Source organism: Scatophagus argus, chromosome 23, assembly GCF_020382885.2.
Source record: "Scatophagus argus isolate fScaArg1 chromosome 23, fScaArg1.pri, whole genome shotgun sequence".
Taxonomy (NCBI): domain Eukaryota; kingdom Metazoa; phylum Chordata; class Actinopteri; family Scatophagidae; genus Scatophagus; species Scatophagus argus.
The window spans coordinates 8,818,154-8,841,861 of record NC_058515.1 but is presented as its reverse complement, the minus strand read 5'-3'; the positions used below and the strand labels follow the sequence as shown (position 1 = coordinate 8,841,861).

Genomic DNA, 23,708 nt, shown 5'->3' with positions numbered 1-23,708 from the left:
TCTTTTTAACTGTGGTCCAAATTTGAAACAAATGAATGAATTTGAACACAAGTTTTTCAAGTTTTTATTTGTGTACTCCGCCGCACCTGGCATATTTTCATGTCAGTGCATTGTTTGTCTACATTATTGATACAAATTTTACATTTCCATGTGAATAATGGCAGACCAGACCATGAAAGTTTAACGTAGTGCTATTGTTATTAATAGATGATACACATTATCTTCTCTTATTTAATTTTTAATCAAGATGCCATGCTTTAAACAAGCATGCCACATTCTCATGCGTATTTCTTTTTAGTAAAAATGACTAATGGCTGTTTGTTGCTTTCCTCGCCGCTGCTTTGATTTTTTTTTTCTTTTTTTTGAATGCGCCCACTTAATGAGTGGAGTGCTTCCTTTCATGTGTTCATATCAAAGCCCAGTCTCATCCATTAATTGTTTTGATAGACATTTGGGGGGAAAAAAGGATTTATTTTATTATTTAAAGTTTTGATCTCATCAAAGCCGTAATGATTTAACCTACAGAGTAGTGACAGTTTCAGTGGAACAAGTGCATAATTATACATTTAAGTGTTCTACTTAATGCGCTCATTTTCAAGCTGTCAAGGTCATTCGCTGGAGTGCCATTAGCAAAGAGAGGGGCCCTCTTTACCTGGGAATATGGCAGCCGCTTAATGCCCAACACTCAAGAGGAGCATGGCACAGTATACTAGTGGAGCCACTAACAGCTAGACAGGCACAGAAATTCATTTATGTAACACACTCACTTGTATGCGAAATGCAACGGCTATATATTTGTGTTCCTAATGTGTTTGTTGTATGGTCCCTGAACCCCGAACAGCCCACACTTTATCTGGCAATCAAGGCAAAAGGGTAATGACTCTTGTGTGTCTGAGGAGAGGGTTAAAGTGGTAGGGAGTGGAGAGCGGGGGGGGGGGGGGGGAGCTGACACTGTGAACCCCTGATGGCCTTTCTGCTGGGTAGCCATGGCAACATCTAGCCCAGTTGTTAATGAGGCACAAGTGAGCTGTTAAGAGAATACTGATTTGGGTTTGACATCAGCCCTGATTCATATCTGTCAGGAGGTGTTGATGAAATATGCACCCTGAGTTTGTTTTATAACTGCACATAAAATGGACTCGGCGTTCTGTTTATGTAAAATGTACCATGGATGTTACTCACTGATTTGGAGTAATTATGTGGGTCAGCACCCTATACACAAGAAAACTGTCCAACAGAATTGCGAGACACAAAAACATCCCGGCTGCTGCCTGCAGTTTCAGTAGTTACAGTTATTTATATTCCCACATACACTATTATGTATAATAATATATTTAAATCCTGTTCTCTTCTCCACAACTCACCGATACAAAGAAAAAAAAAGGATATATAAATGCCCTCTCTGTATATCCATCATGTGAACTGAAGTGAAAGCATGTGCTCTTCGCATGTTCCTGCCCGTATGAATTATTTATTAAGGTGCTGGGCACAATGGGTGGTAGGAGGATGAGAGGAGCATTGGTGACTGGCACAGTAATGACAGTGTCTGGACTCATCTTAAAACGCCACACTCTGATTGGTGACCTTACTAGAGTGGCAGGGGTTAGTGATGCTGGGCACTGCTTGGCTTGGCTATGAGAGCAAGGCCTTTTTTTTTTTTGTAATACCGCTTCACCAAATCCAAATTAGCCACCAGCTCCCAAATTGCTCTCTCTACCTGCCAGTGCAGTGCGACGTCTCATGCTGTAAATGATTAGCGCATTAACAGCACAGTGAGCGGACTAACTTGCCGCTCCAGACCCCTTGTTAAAGCAGTGAAAAGCATAGCTGTGAGGTATAATTCATTGCAGTGGCAGCTAATGAGTGGATGCTACAGTGGGAAGGTGACGGTAATAAGCACAGACTTTACACCATCTTAACACAGGTTAGGATTCAGGGTGAGGAGCCGGTTGTTAGAGAAGTATTTACAAGTAATCTGAAGCTGAGCTGGCACATGCTGCAAATGAATGGAGTGTATTTGCAGGACTGGGCTTGATGTTGACATTCACTAATAAATTACAATAATAAGCTAATGGGCCCACTAGAGCTGGGTATCATTTAAAGTGTTTCAGCACTGGTTGAGTTTTAGCATCTTTTCCACTTAGTGCTAAATGGTATTAATTCAAAATAATGTGGCCTATGATGTGTTTTCTAGCTGCCTTGCATAATCTTGTCAATTCAGAGCATCAGCGAGAACAACGTGCTATAAAAGACTTAAAATACACTATATAGACAAAAGTATCCAGATTTTAGGGCTGTTTTTTCAGGCTTGAAGGGAAATCTTAATGCTTCAGCATACCAAGACAATTTGGACAATGCTGTGCTTCCAACTTTGTGGCAACAGTTTGTTGAAGGCCCTTTTCTATTCCAGCATGACTGTGCCCCAGTGCACAAAGCAAAGCTCCATAAAGACATGCGGTGTGGAAGAACTTGACTGGCCCACACAGAGCCCTGACATCAACCCCATCCAACACCTTTTGGGATGTACTTGAACAGATATTTTGAGCCAGGCCTTTTCGTCCAACATCAGAGCAAAAATTCCTACGGAAAGCCTTCCCAGAAGAATGGAAGTTATTATAGCTGCAAAGCTGTCTATGTATTTAAAATACGACGTCGTTGAATTCCCAATCGGTGTAATGGTCACATGACCCAATACTTTTGCCTATATAGTGTACTTCTGATTATGAAACAAGTCATTTGTGATGCTGAGCAGGATATGTGATGCTCAACAAAATTATCCACCAATTTACAGACAATTTTTCACAGTATAAGCTTACGAGACAAAACTTTTCTTTCTTTTGGGGCATTGTGCTTTACCTGATGTAATTACATTGTTTGACCACTACTTCAAAGCCTGGTTCCTGGGAGCTTAAGAGATACAAGTGTCTCTCTTTGCTTGTAAAAGCACACATTAGCACATAAATAAAATTCCTTTACATGCAGTGTATATGTCTACAAACATGTTTCATTCATGAATTTAACCAGGCAGCTTGCTGGTGTGCATGAGAAGCAGATATGGCGGTGCCTCAGTGGAGTGTACATCAGCTTTCCAATGTCCACAAACATACACTGAAGAAAGCACTGAAGGCAAATGAGCAGATTTATATTCCTTTTTCTTGAGGAAAACCACAGACATACCAAACGGGGCCACCATTGTGTTCTTTTCTCCCTGTGGTTTTGTTCATCCATTTTCTCTCCAGTGTTGATCTCAAAACACACAAACATGCACAGACACACAAACACGCACAAATACACTTTTGGCCCAGATTTTTTCCCCCCTCCCTCAGTATCTGCAGGGTGTTTTAAGTACCATAGTAGAGTTGTCTAAATGATAATTGCTTTTGAAAGGTTGATTTGTGGCTATATCAGAGGGGGTAACTCTCCTCCCAGTGTTGAGCGAGATTAGCCGTGGATCTTCGGGATTTATCACTCGAGGCATACGGATTAATGCTGCGATGAAGTTTTAAAACAGAATCACTGGCGAGCACTTCGTTTTAAAGAAATAAGAGGAGCTTATATCAGCTCAAGCCATTATCAGAAGAAGAAAAAGAAGCTAATCAGCTTTTTTAATGCTAATTGTTCCTAATGTGGGTTAGATCAGAAAAAATTCAAAAACAATACTCTGAGACCATTTGTCCAATAAGTATTTTATAGTTAAGCTGTAAAATTAGCTGTTTGGACATGCATTTTTTTTTTATTGAAGCTTAGAGTAAATGTATCTGTGAAGGCATGAAGCAGCTGAAACTGCAGCTTTAATGTTTTTTTTTTATAATTTTTTTTTTGTGAGGGGGGGTACTGGATCTAATTAAATCACAAGTCCATCTGCTATTCTGTATGCCAATAGAAATCGCACCTTGGTGATTCAGAGAGAAAATTAAATGAGATTGACTCCCTAATGTGTGCGCTTAGAGGCATGTCTGAGTTCTCTGAGGCTTGCTATCTCCCCCACAATGCAAAGTAAATGTATGGATAATAGGTTTAGCTGCCTAGATATACTGCTATTACAGGTTTATCTGTGATGGAAGGTACATTTTATGGCATTAGAGGAGGCCAGACAAAGAATGACTCATAACCCAGATATCTGTAAATAAGATTCTCAAGGTTTTAAGCTTTAACAGGAGCATGTGTTCATTGTCTCCCATCATTAATCAATAAACAGAAGTCTGCACTTGTTTGCCCCTCTCTTGCCTGCATTTGGTTGGAAATGGATTTTCCACAAAAACTAAATTGCAGTTTCCTCTCCGCTGCTGCCAGTGTTTATCTATTTACAGACATTAATTATGATCATTCATGTTTTGCTTTTTTTTTTTTGACTGAAAACAGCAATGTGTCAATTTTCCTTGCTCTATTCCTGAAAATGGAGCCTGTATTCAGTATAGTAATAGTAACAGGGTGTGAATCATTTTGTTGGGCGGACAAACAGGATTTCCTGCTTGGCTGCAGAAAACAGGTGCAGCAGATACATACATACAGCACACCCACTAATTTAAGGAGAGTGGCCCTGCTGCTGTAAGTGCAAGTGAGCATCATGTGTATCATGGATGCAGCTTGAAGCCAAACTGTGATAAATTGGATGAGAAAATTAAGTTGTCACTGAGCCAGGGGGTCCATTTTGCACATTTGGATTGTGCTATATTGTCAGTCACACACAGTCAGTCCCACACTAGCATATAGCGTGTGTATGCATCCAGGTACCATGAAATTAAGCAGCAAGGCCCAATTTGATATCTTCCAGTGGTGTAAATGACTAGCCTTGTACTAGTGTGGTGATAACTGGCTGTAGAAAATGGCCTGCCAATACCAAGTGCAAGTAGGTATTATTACTGGGAGTGATGTGTCAATAAGATCCCATCTTGTGACTCCTGTGAGTCCCAATGACTGGAGTGTGTTGGCTTCATCTCAGGGATAACTTAAATCTAATCGACATGGCCCATGCTGCCTCCTGGGGCACACAGAGGGCTGACAGAGCGAGAACGGAGATTAAGGAAGGGGGAAGTGAACGAAGGCGAGGCAAGGGAATGAGGTTCTTGCGTATATTACGGGGATGGTGGGGGGTGCAGCAGGCAAGGAAGCATGGAGGTGATGCGCAAGGGATCGCTGGTCAACTAGCAGTGTGAGCCAGAGCTCTGTCACTTTCTCCGCTCGGCATGTCCGCCAGCCCTGACAGCAATCCATTTGAGGGCCTCATGGTACTAAGAGAGTGCTAAAATCCAATCAAACATGCTGGAAGGAAAAAGGCGAGACGCTCGGGCCCAGCTGGCTTCCACTTGTGTGAGCAATTCACCTCTGACTGACCCGTTCAGGCATCTTAAATAAGCCATGCGCATCATGGTGCGGCAGAAAAGCCACAGCCAGGGATTGAAGACAGCCATGTATCTGTAAAAGCTGGAGTGTGTTTTTTGAAATCAGATGGACTCATGTTTGCCCTTATCAAGGTCAAATGAGAATAAAAGAGCATTTAAAGAAATTCTATTTTCGTTGGACACAACAACAACCGACTGGAGTTTTTCTTTTACTACCTCTCGTGTACTCCCATGTTAAAGATAGAGATATACAAAGTATAATCTATCAATCAATATCTATCAATTAGAGAATCATGAAATATAGCTTCAAAGAACATAACTTCTTTGCTTCTCTCTACTTTAATCCTCTTTAGAAAGGTCAATGTAGGCACATTGATCAAGTGCTGAGAACTTTTGACAGGGTTGGCTCTGTTGAGAAAAGCACTTAAGCAAATTAATACATCGAATTTATAGCTTCTTGCAGCCTTTTTTGATTAATAGAACTTTGACTGGCAGTTTACAAAAAAGGCTTGCTGACCATCATGTGTCTTTCTTAGTATTTGTATTTGTTTCAGTGAAAGCTGAAAGAATGATTTTATTATTTCTATTTAGCATTGCAGACAGACAAATACTTGTGAGCCTATGTGGGGCAAGAGATCAGAGCAACATCCACTTTCAGTTAAAAATAAATAAATAAATAAATAAAATCTTCAATCAACTATGCACCAAATGCAGAAAAGACTTTACTCCCTGACAGGATTACAGTGTTTTGCAAAAATCAATACTAACCAGCAGCACGTCTGCAGTCGACGCCACCTCAAAAAAGCTGAAGGAAGTTCAACAAAAGATCAGAGGAAGTTAGCCGGTGAAAGTGTAATCAAATGGCATCTGTCGATACTGCGAGCTGTGTTGGACAGTGTCCACTGGCACCCTGGTTTGCTTTGGTTTTCCAAATGTTTGGTGAGAATGTAATTAGCTAGCACTGGGCAGGCACAACCTCATTTGAGATGGGCTTCACTAGCGTCATGTGTTTTTTCTCTTCTTCCCTCGTGTGTTACTGCACACAGAATTAACTCTGATAAAATGGTAATTAATATTTCCCCTCCATTGTTGAAGAGGAGAGGGGACGTGAGAGCGCAGTGCCAGGATCCAAAGGAGGGCACTGCCAGACTGGCCATTTTGCCAGCTTGTTATTTTTGCTGGAAGAAAAGGTTTTTCAATAGGCCAAGCTAGTGGTGTTTTTTGAAAAAAAAAAAAAATTATATATATATTTTTATATATATATATGTTTCTGTGCTCTTGGAAAATGAGTGATTTTTGTTTAGCTCGACTGATGGACAGAAACTTTGTTTTCACGGACACAAATATTAAAGCCAGACTTTTCTTTTTTTCTTTTTCTTTATTTCAGGAAGTGGGGGATGTGGGCAGGTACACCAAAGAACCAGTACAGTCAGATGGTGTATGAGAATGGAGAACCTTGCTGGCAAGGCGGCTCACGCAGTACTACAGTAAGTGTTTCCCACAAAACCATACATACAGACCCACAGTAGACACACACACTCACAGCATATGATAGAATGTGAGAATTCAAAGAGGCAAACACAAATGTGAGCAAATCATTTTGTTTCAGATTGATTCATAGAAAAATCCAGTAAACACAGCAGATGTTTACTTGATTGATTTTTGCACATTTGCATGTTCTTCCCACGTTTGAGCAGTTTTCCCCCGGGTGCTCTGGCCTCCTCATGCAGGTAAGGTGAGTTGTTGTTGGTTATTTATCAGTCCTGTGATGAACTGGCGATTTGTCCAGGATTTACCTCACTGCTCACTCAGTGTAGGCTAAGACTGGCTCCAAGTCCCCACGCCCATCCAAAGGATAAGCGCTGATACATAATGGATTGATGGACAGTTTTCTTACAAAACAACTCTCAAATAGTGGCTCAGGCCTTTATTAAAAGATAGACATTAATGTATTAATAACTTTGCCTGTTGTGTAGAATGTCAAGTTTTAGCAAGAAGCCTCCTTTATAATGAAAGCTTAATTCTTCCTTCATGTTCATGATTTCTTGATAAATTAAGCGTAATGTGCATCTCCGTAAGAACCCACCAATTATTCCTCTTATAAGTTTTGATTCCCTCATAGAAGTGCAGCAGGTTTTTTGTTGTTGTTGTTGTTGTTTTTTTTTTTTTAATTCAGTTACCATCCATGAAACTGAACATCCATTACTTGAATTGGGTTAAATTTAGTATAAAGTCCATTTCCACAGCACTAATTTCATCAGTACAATAACTGACTCATCTTCATGTTCCGTTTTTTTATTGACAGGACGCTAACATTAACATGAGTCTGTTGTTGTACTGATGGACTCAATGTTAATGTGCTGTTGTTGTTTTTTTTTTTTGTTTAGCTAACAGAAATAATGTTTCCAAACTGCAATTAATTACAGTTATTTCCTCTTTGTCGAGGAAACTACAAATGAGGAGAAATGTTCGAGAAAGACTTTTTGAAAATTCTGGAGGAAGTTTTAAGTTTCATTTATGATAGCTCATCATTGTGATGTGGGAATGTACATGATTTTATTAGGAGAACAGGTAAAGATGCAGGAGATTTTCACTATAGGAATAAAGACCATAGCAAGTTTCTGCAGTTAATGCAGTTCTGCTGCCAACATTGAAAAATTACAGCAACATGTCTTTCTGTACATAGCTCTGGACAGAACCTGCTGTTTTAATAGACACTGATGAGAAAATTGTTCACAGCAAACTGAGGGTTGGCTGATGTTTGTACTGCAACAGTCATGTTTTCCTATACTCTTTGACATTTGACATATGATCATAAATGATGCTGAACCATCTTTTCACATGAGCCCAAAGAAGACTCTTTGGCTGTGCACTTAAAAAAAACCCAAAAAAAACACTCCTTCCACCACAGAAGCCCAACGATTTTGTAGCTTACTATAAACCCACCACTGAAATAAATACAACTTTACAGAAAGGCCATGGAGTTTTTGTTTCCAGGGGGAACGCTAAAGAACACAGCCGAATGAAGCTCCATCAGGGACAATCGAAAGCCTTCTCTCTCAGTCTGCTCTCTGCATGCCTCATTCTCTGCATGTGAGTGCAGAATGCAGAGTTAGTCAGTCAATCAGTAAAAGACATTCAGTCCTCATGGCCCACTCAGCAGCCTGGCAAAAAAGATGTTTTGTTCAAAGCCAAGTGATGATAGCTGACTTGCCCCCCACCCCTCCTGTCAGTCTTCACTGGGTTTATGGTTAATGTCACCTCGGTTGCATTCCCCTGCAGCTTTTTTCTTTTGTACCCCTCTCTCTATTTTCCCTGTATTCCCTTCTCTTTCATTCACTTTTATGAGATCCATTTTACATTTTTGTGTGAGAATTTGCTCAATTAAAAATGCAGCACATTTAATCATCGTATTTTCTTTTCCTGGCCCCCCTTCTTCAAATCAGACTCCAATGAATGCCGTTTGCAAATGTATGTACTCATGCCATCTGCGGGCTCCCCTTTGAAAAGACTAAATTGAATTCCTTTGATACAACCCCGAACCGTGTGCAGTCGGCATAAATGAAGTCTCGTCAGGAGTCGATGCTCGTTATATTTGAAAAGCTGAACCTCGTCTTTTAGTGCTTTCTCTTTCAGCAGTGAAACACACTTTATACTTGAGTAGTGGGACCAGTGATGTATTGTTTCAGTGGTGGATATTGAGGTAATCCAAATTCAAGCAGCATGCAGTGTATCTAAAGAGTCTGTAGGGAAGGGTAGCTGAACTGTTTCATTTATTAATTAAATCCAAAGTGCTGGACTGTGACTCTTACATGTGAGCAGTGAGTTCAGCTATAACTAGCGCCACTGTGGCTTCAGACCTGAACCAGCCTCTCCCATTGTTTAAAGGGTAAGAGTTCTGTTTTTTGTAAATTCCACCATCATTTCTATTGGTCCTGATGACAGTGTAACACAGTACTCAAAATCTAAATCTGAGAAACTTGGATAGGACAAGAAACATTGACATATCATGGAGGTTTAAAACAAAACAAAAAGTTGCTCAACCCGCTATAGTATTCTGTAGTTGTGCACGCAGTTTTCGAAGCAGTGAGAGGTAATTGGTGATCTTTGGAGAATGATTAGTTTTACCGACAGCAGATAAACTGATGCACCGGAGACAAACACATTTTTTAAAATTTTATTCACTGATTTTGGTGACACTGGATTTTTACTTTACTTTTGCTTTACTTGTCACTAAAGTGGGTTCAGTGTTTTCAGGGTAAAGTGTTTCAGTACTCACCTGTCCAAGATGGAGGACATCCTCGCACATATGCTGATCAGATCAGATGGCCACAAACTGCAAAGCGAACTGAACATAATAATGGCAGCTACACTATGCAGCAAGTAGCAGTTGCTTTAGCAAGTAAGGCTATTCATTTGTCCATCAGGAAATTCTGTAAATTACCAAGAGTTGAGGCAGAGCAGCCAGAGGACATCAGAGGAAAACCAGAAATATCGTCTCCATAAAATATGATCTGTTGTCACCGAAACCAGTGTAAACTCACCTGCCTAAACCTAAGTCATTGTCCAACCTAATTCTTGTCTCCTTTATGGCCTGACTCCTGAATCCTTGGATTACTCAGTATATGCATCAAATTCAACCCCCCACATGACTAGTTTCACAGTGACTAAAGTTGTCTTTAATGAAAGAGTTTGGTCTAGACCTGCTCTGACTGGAACGTGTCATGAGATAACTTTTGTTGTGAATTGGCACTATATAAATAAACTGAATTGAATTGAATTGAATTTTTGCTCAGCATCAGGTGATTTCCTGATAAAAGTGGATCAGTATGTGACTCAGCCTTTCTGCTCCAATAGAGTCCACGTCTGAGGTGAGACAACCCTGATGACATCACTGGAACATCATCAGATTTGACAAAGCCCCACCTCTAGAACCACTGAAGACATACAACGGGTCCTTTTTAACAAACATATTGTAAAAGTTATTTACCTTTAACCACACAAAAATAATATAAGTCTAAAGTATAATATTTTTCTATGGCTCTGGTACCAATGATCATGCACACACATGTAGGAAAAACACTTTGTCTCACCAAGTGGCACACACCCACTTAATATCGCTGTGCAACAAGATACCAAGTAACACAACAAAAGACTCTATTTTTAATCCCAGTATGGGACAAAACCAAATCACCACTTGTACCAGCCGGAAACTACAGCACAATAATACCAGTCAAGTTCCCATCTCTGTCCCTCTCCAGGTGCTTTTGTTTGCCAGAGGGGTCGTCTGTTCAGGGTGTAGTATGTGAGCGGTTGCTATGGAAACCCCCGAGAAGTAAAACAAGTTTTTTTTTTTCCCCTTTGTGCTCTCTTGCACAGTGAATGTCACCTTTTATAGTCATTACAGTGGTCATCGCATCTTTGGTTGTTCTGTTCACACTTGGGGGTGGTAGCAGTGACGTCCCATAAGCTTTACATTAGGTCGTGTAACTCTCCACAATCGCACAATTAGGCATTGATGAAACTCTTCATGTGCAATGCAGTCATTTCATTTGACGCAAGACCTAATAATGTTTGATTCCCCAGCTCCACTAGTGCTGTAGTTTTCACTTTCATTTGAAGAGACTTCCTTTTCTTCTCTAAAGTTTGAAAATCACTAAAACAGGTAGGACAGTGTCTTCAATCAACCTCCTTGGGGAGATAAAACTGGCATGAGTCTTGCTTGACTCAGGCCGACTACAGCTTGTCTCCCCGCACCACCTCAACTTTGCTTTCCTTGTGCTTTTCTAGGTCACACTGACATGCGGAACGGAGACAGCCTTGAGATCGGTGAAGGAGCCCAGCAAATGCCAGTACATCATGGACTTTCAGACTCCTGTGGCCTGTCAGCCGGTACTAAAGCAGCGGGGCATACACAGTGAACTGTGACCCCTTCCCTCACTGGCCTAGCCAAGAATATTTTAGCCCCCTCCCACAACCCTCTTGACTAGCCTGTGGTGACAAGCTGGGGTCCTGAGGGTCCCCCCTGACATCTGTGTTGTCAGAACATATATACTTCCAAGCTAGTCTTGCTAAGGTCAGAATCATTTTCAGTAACACTGTTCTTAGACAACTTTAGTTTTCATTGATTGTTACCGTTCTGCATTACATTGTTCAGTGTTAATATTTGATGTTTAATGAATGATTTAAATATTTCTCACACTGCAGTATATGCTTTAGAAGTTTACAGTTAAGGCTCGACAAAACTACTTTGTAAATAATTGAATAATTAAGTGAAACAGTTGCAGGGTCTAATGACATTGCCACATGTAACTGCTGTATCAAATAACTGTTCATTCATGAGCACAAATAAAAAGACTGTCCTTCAACTTCATTATAGTCATTAGAGTAGATACCTTTACTTTGCTCTTACTTAACATCTCTCCGTATGACAAAAAAAGATGACAGAAAGACAGGTATTAGTATTATTAAGTTTACCCAAATATAAAACATATTAGCAAGGAGTTCCATTATTACAATGCAATACAATATAATGTATAAATCCACAGGTGAAAATAGTTCCCAACAAATGTATTACTTACATACATTTGATAAAAGCCCAAATGCCCAGTTGTTTTAGGAAATGATCTCTTTTTTTAAAAAATGGAATTATCTATGGATTACATAAAATGTACTTTACATCATAAGACCAACATGGATTCTCACCTGTAAAAGACAAAGACAATAAACTGTCCAAATGTATTTGTATGTATTATATGATTATACATACATAATATCTATTACATGTATGTGTGTATGTCTGTATGTATGATATGTATGTATGAATGTATGTCATATATTTTATGTGTATGTATGTATAATATGTATGTATGTCTTACATGTATATCTGTATGTATTGTATGTATGTGTCTATATGTATGTGCATATGTATGTGTGTGTGTGTGTATGTATGCATGCATGTATGTCATATATATTATATGTAAGTATGTATGTATATGTGTATGTATGCATATATGTACATGTGTGTATGTATGTATGTATGCATGCATGTATTGTATGTATGTATATGTGTATGTCTTGTATGTATGATGTATGTACTACATGTATGCATGTATGTATGTCATGTATGTAAGTGTGTATGACATACGTGTGTGTGTGTCTATATTATGTGTGTGTGTATGTATGTATGCATGCACGCACACGTGTGTATGTATGTATGTATGTATTTATGTAAGTGTGGATACATGTATGTATGAGTGCATGTATACATGCGTGTATGTTTGTGAATGTATGTATGTATGAATGCATGTATGTGTGTATGCATGTGTGCATATATGTATGGATACATGTATGTGTGTATGTGTGTGTGTATGTATGGATACATGTACATACATGTATCTATGTATGGATATGTGTGTGTGTGCGCGTGTGCATGCGTATGAATGCATGTATGTATTTATGTATGTGTGTATATATGATTGTGTATGGATTGACATATACATACGTACATGCGAACGCACACACACACATATGTACATACATGCATACATACATACACATACACTTTTCTTACATCCAAAGTGCATGTATGCACGTGTGTGTATGTATGCATGTATGAATGCATGCATGTATGTGTGTATGTATTTGTGTGTATATATGAATGTATGCATGTATGTACATGTGTGTGCATGTATGTGTATATATGTGTGTATGTAAGTATGTATGTATGTATGAATGCATGTATTTATTTATGTATTTATGTGTGTATGTAAGTATGTGTGTGTATGTAGGAATGTATATATGTATGCATGTATGTACGTGTGTGTGTGTATGTATGGATACATGTATGTATGTGTGTGTGTGCATGTGTATGAATGCATGTATGTATTTATGTATGTGCGAATATATTTATGTGTGTATGATTGTGTGTATGTATGCATGTATGTACATGTGTGTGTATGTATGTATGGGTGTGTATGTAAGTATGTGTGGGTGTACGTATGAATGTATGTATGTATGTACATGTGTGTGTGAAAATATGTATACTTGTGTATGTGTATATATATGTTTGTGTGTATGTATGTATGTATGTACTGTATGTATGTACATACTTGTGTATATGTGTATATATGTGTGTATGTATGAATGTATTTATGCATGTATGTACATATGTGTATGTGTGTGTATGCATGTATGAATGTAAGTATGTGTGTGTGTATGTATGAATGTATGTATGTATGTACATGTGTGTATGTATGAATGTACGTATATACATATGTATGTGTGTATGCATATATGAGTGTATTTGTGTATGTATGAATGTATGTACATATGTATGTGTATGTATGAATGTATATATGTATGTACATACCTGTGTGTGTGTGTGTATGCATTAATGTATGTAAGATTGTATGTATGTATGCATGTTTGGATATATGTATGTGTGTGTGTGTGTGCGTATGTATGAATGTATGTAAATATGCAAAAATGTACATGTGTATGTAATCAATATATGTATGAATGTACATGTGTGTGTATGCATGTATGTGTGGATGTATGTATGTGTGTGTATGTATAAATGTATGTATGTATGTACATTTGTGTGTGAAAATATGTATACTTGTGTATGTGTATATATGTGTCTATGTACGTACATACTTATGTGTGTATGTATGAATGCATGTATGTATGTACATGTGTGTATGTATGAATGTATGTGTGTATGTATGTGTGTATGTATGAATGCACTTATGTACATGTTAGAATCAGAATCAGAAAAGACTATTGTCATTGTAAATGAAGAGGTTTCACATTACTAGGAATTTGTCTTCATGATTGGTGACTACATAGAACGTAACAAGTAACATATAATAGAAAAATAAAATAGAATAAAGTAAAACAAAATAAAATAAGTAAAATAAATAAGTTTCTGGATATGTGTGTGTATTCATGAATGTATGTATGTATGTATGTACATATGTGTGTGTGCATGTCTGAATGCATGTATGTATTTATGTATGTGGATTTTTGTAGGTATATACATGTACATGTGTGTGTGAGAAAATATGTATACTTGTGTATGTGTGTCTGTATGTATGTATGTATGTATTTACATATGTGTGTGTGTGTGTATGAATGTATGTACATGTGTGTGTGTGTGTGAAAGTATGTATACTTGTGTATGTGTATATAAGTGTATGTAAGTATATATGTGTGTATGTATGAATGTATGTATGCAAGTATGTACATATGTGTGTAGGTATGAATGTATTTGTGTGTGTGTGTATTCATGTATGAATATATGCATGTATGTACATGTGTGTATATATGAATGTATGTATGTATGTATGTACATAAGTGTGTTTGTGTAGAAGTATGTATGTATGTATTTTTGTATATGTGAATATATGTATGTATGTATGTATTTACATATGTGTGCGTATGTATGAATGCATGTATGTATTTATGTATGGATTTTTATGTGTGTATGTATGAATGTATGTACATGTGTGTATGTATGTATGTATGTATGTATGTACGTGTGTGTGTGTTAAAGTATGTATACTTGTGTATGTGTATATATGTAAGTATGTATGTGTGTATGTATGAATGTATGTATGCATGTATGTACATATGTGTATATGTATGCATGTATATATGTACATGTGTGTTTATGCATGTATGTGTGTATGTATGAATGTATGTACATGTGTGTGCATGTACATGAATGAATGAATATATGCATGTACGTGTTTGTAAGTATGTGTGTATGTATGAATGTATGTGTGTATGTACATAAGTGTGTGTGTATGTATGTCTGAATTTAAGTTTGTGTGTGTATGAATGAATACATGCATATACATATGTATGTGTATACATGTATGAATGTGTATGTATGAATGTATATATGTATGTAAATGCGTGTGTGTATGCATGTATGTATGCATTAATGTATGTGTGTATATAAGATTGTATGTATTTATGTGTGTGCGTATGTATGAATGTATGTACATATGCAAAAATTTACGTCTATGTATGTATGAATATATATAGTATATATGTATGTATGTATGTATGTATGTATGTACATAAGTATGTGTGTGTATGTATGAATGTATGTGTACATATGCACATATATAAATATGAATGTATGTGTGTATATATGCATGTATGTATGTATGTGTGGATATATGTGTGTATGTACATGTTTGTGAGTAAAAGCATGTATACTTGTGTATGTGTATATATTTGTGCATGTAGGTATGTATGAATGTATGTATGCATGTATATACGTGTGTATGTATGTATTTATGTATGAATGAATGCATGTATTTATGTATGAATGTATGCATGTGTGTATGTAAGTATGTGTGTGTATATGTATATATGTATTTATATATGTGTGGATATATGTATGTGTATGTATGATTGCATGTATGTATGAATGAATGCATGTATTTATGTATGTATGTATGTTTGTACGTCTTATATGTATGTATTGTATGTATGAAGTCATGTATATGTGCATGCATGCATGTATGAATGTATGTATGTATGTATGTATGTATGCATGTGTACGTATGTAGGTATGTATTTATGTATGTGTATGTATAATTGTATGTATGTGTGTATGTATGAATGAATGCATGAATTTATGTATGTATGTAAGTGTGTGTATGTATGTTTGTATGTCTTATATTTATGTATTGTATGTATGAAGTCATGTATATGCATTCATGCATGTATGTATGAATGCATGTATGAATGTATGTATCTATGTATGCATGTGTATACGTATGAATGTATGTAGGTATGTATTTATATATATGTATTATATGTATGAAGTCATGTATATATGAATGTATGTATGTATGATTGTATGTATGTATGCATGTATGTACATGTCTGTGTGTATGCATGGATACATGTATGTATGTGTATATGTAAGTGTGTATGTATGCATGTTTGTATGGTTATTTGTATGAATGCATGTATGTATGTGTGGATATATGTATGTGTATGTATGATTGTATGTATGTGTGTATGTATGAATGAATGCATGTATTTATATATGTATGTATGTTTGTATGTCTTATATGTATGTATTGTATTTATGAAGTCATGTATATATGCATGTATGTATGATTGTATGTATGTGTGTATGTATGTATGTATGAATGAATGCATGTATTTATGTAAGTGTGTGTGTATGTATGTTTGTATGTCTTATATTTATGTATTGTATGTATGAAGTCATGTATATGTACATTCATACATGTATGTATGAATGGATGTATGAATGTATGTATGTATGTATGCATGTGTATGTATGCATGTGTGTACTTGTGAATGTATGTAGGTATGTATTTATATATATGTATTGTATGTATGAAGTCATGTATATATGCATGTATGAATGTATGTATGTATGATTGTATGTATGTGTGTATGTATGTATGCATGTATGTACATGTGTGTGTGTATGCATGGATACATGTATGTATGTGTTTATGTATGTATGCATGTTTGTATGGTTATTTGTATGAATGCATGTATGTATGTATGTATGTGTGGATATATGTATGTGTATGTATGATTGTATGTATGTGTGTATGTATGTATGCATGTATTAATGTGTGTATGTAAGTGTGTGTGTATGTATGTTTGTATGTCTTATATGTATGTATTGTACGTATGAAGTCATGCATATGTGCATTCATGCATGTATGAATGTTTGTATGTATGTATGTGTATGTATGCATGTGTGTACGTATGAATGTATGTAGGTATGTATTTATGTATGTGTATGTATGATTGTTTGTATGTGTGTATGTATGTATGTTTGTATGTGTGTATGTATGTATGTTTGTATGTCTTTTATGTATGTATTGTATGTATGAAGTCATGTATATATGCATGTATGAATGTATGTATGTGTGATTGTATGTATGCATGTATGTATGTATGCATGTATGTACATGTGTGTGTGTATGCATGGATACATGTATGTATGTGTGTATGTAAGAATGTATGTATGTATGCATGTTTGTATGGTTATTTGTATGAATGCATGTATGAATTTATGTATGTGTGGATATATGTATGTGTATGTATGATTGTATGTATGTGTGTATGTATGAATGAATGCATGTATTTATGTATGTATGTATGTTTGTATGTATTGTATGTATGAAGTCATGTATGAATGCATGTATGTATGATCGTATGTATGTATGAATGAATGCATGTATTTATGTGTGTATGTAAGTGTGTGTGTATGTATGTTTGTATGTCATATATATTGTATGTATGAAGTCATGTATATATGTATTCATGTATGTATGTATGCATGTGTGTTTACGTGTGTGTACGTATGAATGCATGTATGTATGCATGTATGTATGTATATGTATAATTGTATGTGTGTATGTAAATATGTGTGTATATGTATGTATGTATGTGTGTATGTATGTATGCATGTGTGTACTTATGAATGTATGTATGTTTGCATATATGTACGTGTGTGTACATATGAATGTATGTATGTATATATGCATGTATGTATTTATGTATGTATGGATATATGTATGATTGTGTGTATGTGTGAATGTATGTGTCTATGTATGTACATATGTGTGTATGCATGGATGTGTGTATGTATGAATGTATGTACATGTGTGTGAATGTATGAATGCATATATGTATGTACATAGATGCGTATGTGTGTATGTAAGTATGTGTGTTTGTATGCATGAATGTATGTATGTGTATGTATGAATGTATGTACATATGTGTGTATATATGTATGTATGTATGTGTGGATATATTTGTGTATGTAAGTATGTATATATGAATGTATATACATATGTGTGTATGTATGTGTATGTATGTATGTATATATGTGTGTATGCATGTATGTGTGTATGTATGAATGAATGTATGTACATGTGTGTGTATGTATCAATGTATATATATATGCATGTATGTACATGTGTGTGTGTATGCATGGATACATGTATGTATGTGTGTATGTAAGAATGTATGTTTGTATGTATGTATGCACGTTTGTATGAATGCATGTATATATTTATGTATGTGTCAATATATGTATGTGTGTATGATTGTGTATGTATGTATTTATGTATGAATGAATGCATGTATTTATGTGTGTGTATGTATGCTTGTATGTCTTATATGCATGTATTGTATGTATGAAGTCATACATTCATGCATGTATGTATCTATGAATGCATGTATGTATTTATGTATGAATGTATGTATGTATGCATGTGTGTATGTAAGTATGTGTGTGTATGATTGTATGTATGTGTGTATGTATGAATGAATGCATGAATTTATGTATGTATGTAAGTGTGTATGTATGGTTATTTGTATTAATGCATGTATGTATTTATGTATGTGTGGATATATGTATGTGTATGTATGATTGTATGTATGTGTGTATGTATGAATGAATGCATGTATTTATGTATGTATGTATGTTTGTATGTCTTATATGTATGTATGAAGCCATGTATATATCCATGTATGAATGCATGTATGTATGATTGTATGTATGTGTGTATGTATGTATGTATGAATGAATGCATGTATTTATGTGTGTATGTAAGTGTGTGTGTATGTATGTTTGTATGTCATATATATTGTATGTATGAAGTCATGTATATATATATATATATTCATGTATGTATGTATGCATGTGTGTTTACGTGTGTGTACGTATGAATGCATGTATGTATGCATGTATGTATGTTTGTACGTATGAATGTATGTATGTATATGTATGATTGTATGTGTGTATGCATGTTTGTATGAATGCATGTATATATTTATGTATGTGTCGATATATATATGTGTGTATGATTGTGTATGTGTGTATTTATGTATGAATGAATGCATGTATTTATGTGTGTGTATGTATGCTTGTATGTCTAATATGTATGTATTGTATGTATGAAGTCATACATTCATGCTTGTATGTATGTATAAATGCATGTATGTATTTATGTATGAATGTATGTATGTGTGTATGTAAGTATGTGTGTGTATGTATGTATGCATGTATGTACATGTGTGTGTACGTATGTATGCATGTGTTGCATGTGTCTACGTATGAACGTATGTGTGTATTTATGCATGCATATATGTATGTGTGTGTAAGTATAAATGTATGTTTGCATGTATGTCCTTCTGTATGTGTGGATATATGTATGATTGTGCGTATGTATGCATGTATGTACATATGTGTGCGTGTATGCATGTATGAATGTATGTATGTATGTGTGTATGCATGTATGTACGTGTGTGTGTGTGCATAGATACATGTATGTATGTGTGTATGTAAGAATGTATGCATGTTTGTATTTATGTATGTGTAGATATATGTATGTATGTATGATTGTGTGTATGTTTGCATGTATGTACATGTGTGTATGTATGTATTGATACATATATGTATGTGCATGAAATGTGAATTTATGTGTGGATGTATGTGTACGTATGATTGTATGTATGTGTGTATGTATGTGTGTATGAATGAATGAATGCATGTATTTATGTATGTATGTTTGTATGTCTTATATGTATGTATTGTATGTATGAAGTCATGTATATATGTATGTATGAATGTATGTATGTATGAATGAATGCATGTATTTATGTGTGTATGTAAGTGTGTGTGTATGTATGTTTATATGTCTTATATGTATGTATTGTATGTATGAAGTCATGTATATGTGCATTCATACATGTATGTATGAATGTATGTATGCATGTATGCATGTGTATGTATGCATGTGTGTACGTATGAATGTATGTAGGTATGTATTTATGTATGTATATGTATGTGTGTATGTATGAATGAATGCATGTATTTATGTATGTATGTAAGTGTGTGTATGTATGTTTGTATGTCTTACATGTATGTATTGTATGTATGAAGTCATGTATATATGCATATATGAATGTATGTATGTATGATTGTATGCATGTGTGTATGTATGTATGTATGAATGAATGCATGTATTTATGTGTGTATGTAAGTGTGTGTGTATGTATGTTTGTATGTCTTATATGTATGTATTGTATGTATGAAGTCATGTATACGTGCATTCATGCATGTATGTATGAATGTATGAATGTATGTATGTATGATTGTATGTATGTATGTATGAATGAATGCATGTATTTATGTGTGTGTATGTATGTTTGTATGTCTTATATGTATGTATTGTATGTATGAAGTCATGTATATGTGCATTCATGCATGTATGTATGAATGCATGTATGAATGTATGTATGTATGTATGATTGTATGTATGTATGTATGCATGTGTATGTATGCATGTGTGTACGTATGAATGTATGTAGGTATGTATTTATGTATGTGTATGTATGATTGTATGTATGTGTGTATGTATGAATGAATGCATGTATTTATGTATGTGTGGATATATGTATGTGTATGTATAATTGTATGTATGTGTGTGTGTATGAATGAATGCATGTATTTATGTATGTATGTATGTTTGTATGTCTTATATGTATGTATTGTGTGTATGAAGTCATGTATATATGCATGTATGAATGTATGTATGTATGATTGTATGCATGTGTGTATGTATGTATGTATGAATGAATGCATGTATTTATGTGCGTATGTAAGTGTGTGTGTATGTATGTTTGTACGTCTTATATGTATGTATTGTATGTATGAAGTCATGTATACGTGCATTCATGCATGTATGTATGAATGCATGTATGAATGTATGTATGTATGATTGTATGTATGTATGAATGAATGCATGTATTTATGTGTGTGTATGTATGTTTGTATGTCTTATATGTATGTATTGTATGTATGAAGTCATGTATGTGTGCATTCATGCATGTATGTATGAATGCATGTATGAATGTATGTATGTATGTATGCATGTGTATGTATGCATGTGTGTACGTATGAATGTATGTAGGTATGTATTTATGTATGTGTATGTATGATTGTATGTATGTGTGTATGTATGAATGAATGCATGTATTTATGTATGTGTGTATGTTTGTGTCTTATATGTATGTATTGTATGTATGAAGTCATGTATATATGCATGTATGAATGTATGTATGTATGAATGAATGCATGTATTTATGTATGTGTGGATATATGTATGTGTATGTATGATTGTATGTATGTGTGTGTGTATGAATGAATGCATGTATTTATGTATGTATGTATTGTACGTATGAAGTCATGTATATATGCATGTATGAATGTATGTATGTATGATTGTATGTATGTGTGTATGTATGTATGTATGCATGAATGCATGTATGAATGTATGTAAGTGTGTGTGTATGTATGTTTGTATGTCTTATATGTATGTATTGTATGTATGAAGTCATGTATATGTGCATTCATGCATGTATGAATGAATGCATGTATGAATGTATGCATGTGTGTACGTATGAATGTATGTAGGTATGTATTTATGTATGTGTGGATATGTGTATGATTGTGTGTATGTATGCATGTATGTATGTATGTGTATGCATGGTTGCATGTGTGTGTGTGGATGTATGTATATATGTATGTGTGCATGTATGTATGTATGTGTGTTTGTGTGCGTGTATGAATGTATGTATGTATTTATATATATATATATATATATATATATGTGTATTTGTATGTGTTCATGTATTTATGGATACATGTACGTGTGTTTGTATTAATGTATGTATGTATGGGACACATACATACGTATATTGACACATACATAAATACATACATATATTTGTATATACATATGTGTCTATATATATAGACATATGTGTGTATATATATATATAGACACATATATATACATACATACATTCATACATGCATTCATACATACATGCATGAATGCACATATACATGACTTCATACATACAATATACATTTAAGACATACAAACATACATACACACACTTACATACATACATAAATTCATGCATTCATACATACACACATACATACAATCATACATACACATACATAAATACATACCTACATACATTCATACGTACACACATGCATACATACACATGCATACATACATACATTCATACATACATATGTGTCTATATATATATATATATATATACATACATATGTGTCTATATATACACACACACACACACACATATATATATATATATATATACACACACATATATATATACATATATATATACATATACATACACACACACACACACACATATATACGCATATATATATATACATATATACGCATATATATATATACATATACATATATACATATATATATATGAAGAATTAAGAAGTAGAATTAAGAATTACTTTATTGGCAGTATATATATTTTTACATACACACACTGAATTTGTCTTCTGCATCCTTAGTTAATCACACATGCAACACCCAGCAAATTACATGCAGTGATCCACACAGGAGCAGTCGACTGCATCAAGCTCCCGGGAAGCAAATTGAGGGTTAAGTGCCTTGCTCAAGGACACATCAGCCAGCTAATGGAGAGGGGGAGCATTTTTTGCATTAATCACATTAATCACATTAATCACAGATCACAAGCTGAAATACTGAATACTATACTATATACTACTACTGAATACTTCACTATAGTTTTCACTGCAGTAGATTTACACTTAAGCCTCAACAGTATTACTATGTAGATAGCTGAATAAATACAGAGACATTGCTGATTCCAAAGCACAAATAAAAAGACTGTCCTTCAACTTCATTATAAATCATTAATGAGTTTAATATAAAACATGTTAAAAACAATGTATAAATCCACAGTTTAAAATAGTTCCCAACAAATGTATTACTTACATACATTTGATAAAAGCCCAAATGCCCAGTTGTTTTAGGAAATTATCTAGCTTTTTTAAAAAATGGAATTATCTATGGATTACACAAGCTATACTTTACATCATAAGACCAACTTCAAGTCACAAAATAGTTTTTAACTTGCCTTTGACACTGGCGCTGGAACTGGAAAAGGATGCCTGGAATTGCCTGCTTAGCCTGACCTGATCCTGCATAAGTCGATGGATGGATTGATTCTCACCTGGAAAAGACAAAGACAAAAAAATGTCCAAGTGTATTTATGACGTGTGTGTATGTATGTATCATATGTATGTATGTGTGTATGTATGTGTGTGTTTATGTCTGTATTATATGTATGCATGTCTGCATGATATGTATGTATGTATGTGTGTATGTAAGTATTATATGTATGTGTGTATGAATGTATGATCTGTATGGATATGGACAACACAGAACAGAACAACCAGATGTTAACTCTGGT

The 23,708-nt window shown here is 35.0% G+C and overlaps 1 protein-coding gene across 2 annotated transcripts in view; it reads left to right on the top strand.

Moving 5' to 3' along the window:
• The window catches only part of LOC124054209 (glucosidase 2 subunit beta-like), a 109,703-nt gene extending 97,988 nt beyond the window's left edge, over positions 1 to 11,715 (top strand). For both annotated transcript variants that reach the window (XM_046379904.1, XM_046379905.1), the window contains exons 14-15: positions 6,730 to 6,829; positions 11,133 to 11,715. In XM_046379904.1, the coding sequence (XP_046235860.1) occupies positions 6,730 to 6,829; positions 11,133 to 11,270 (238 nt within the window). In that variant the 3' untranslated portion in view covers positions 11,271 to 11,715. The remainder of the gene's footprint in view (positions 1 to 6,729; positions 6,830 to 11,132) is intronic.
• The last annotated feature ends 11,993 nt before the right edge of the window (positions 11,716 to 23,708 follow it).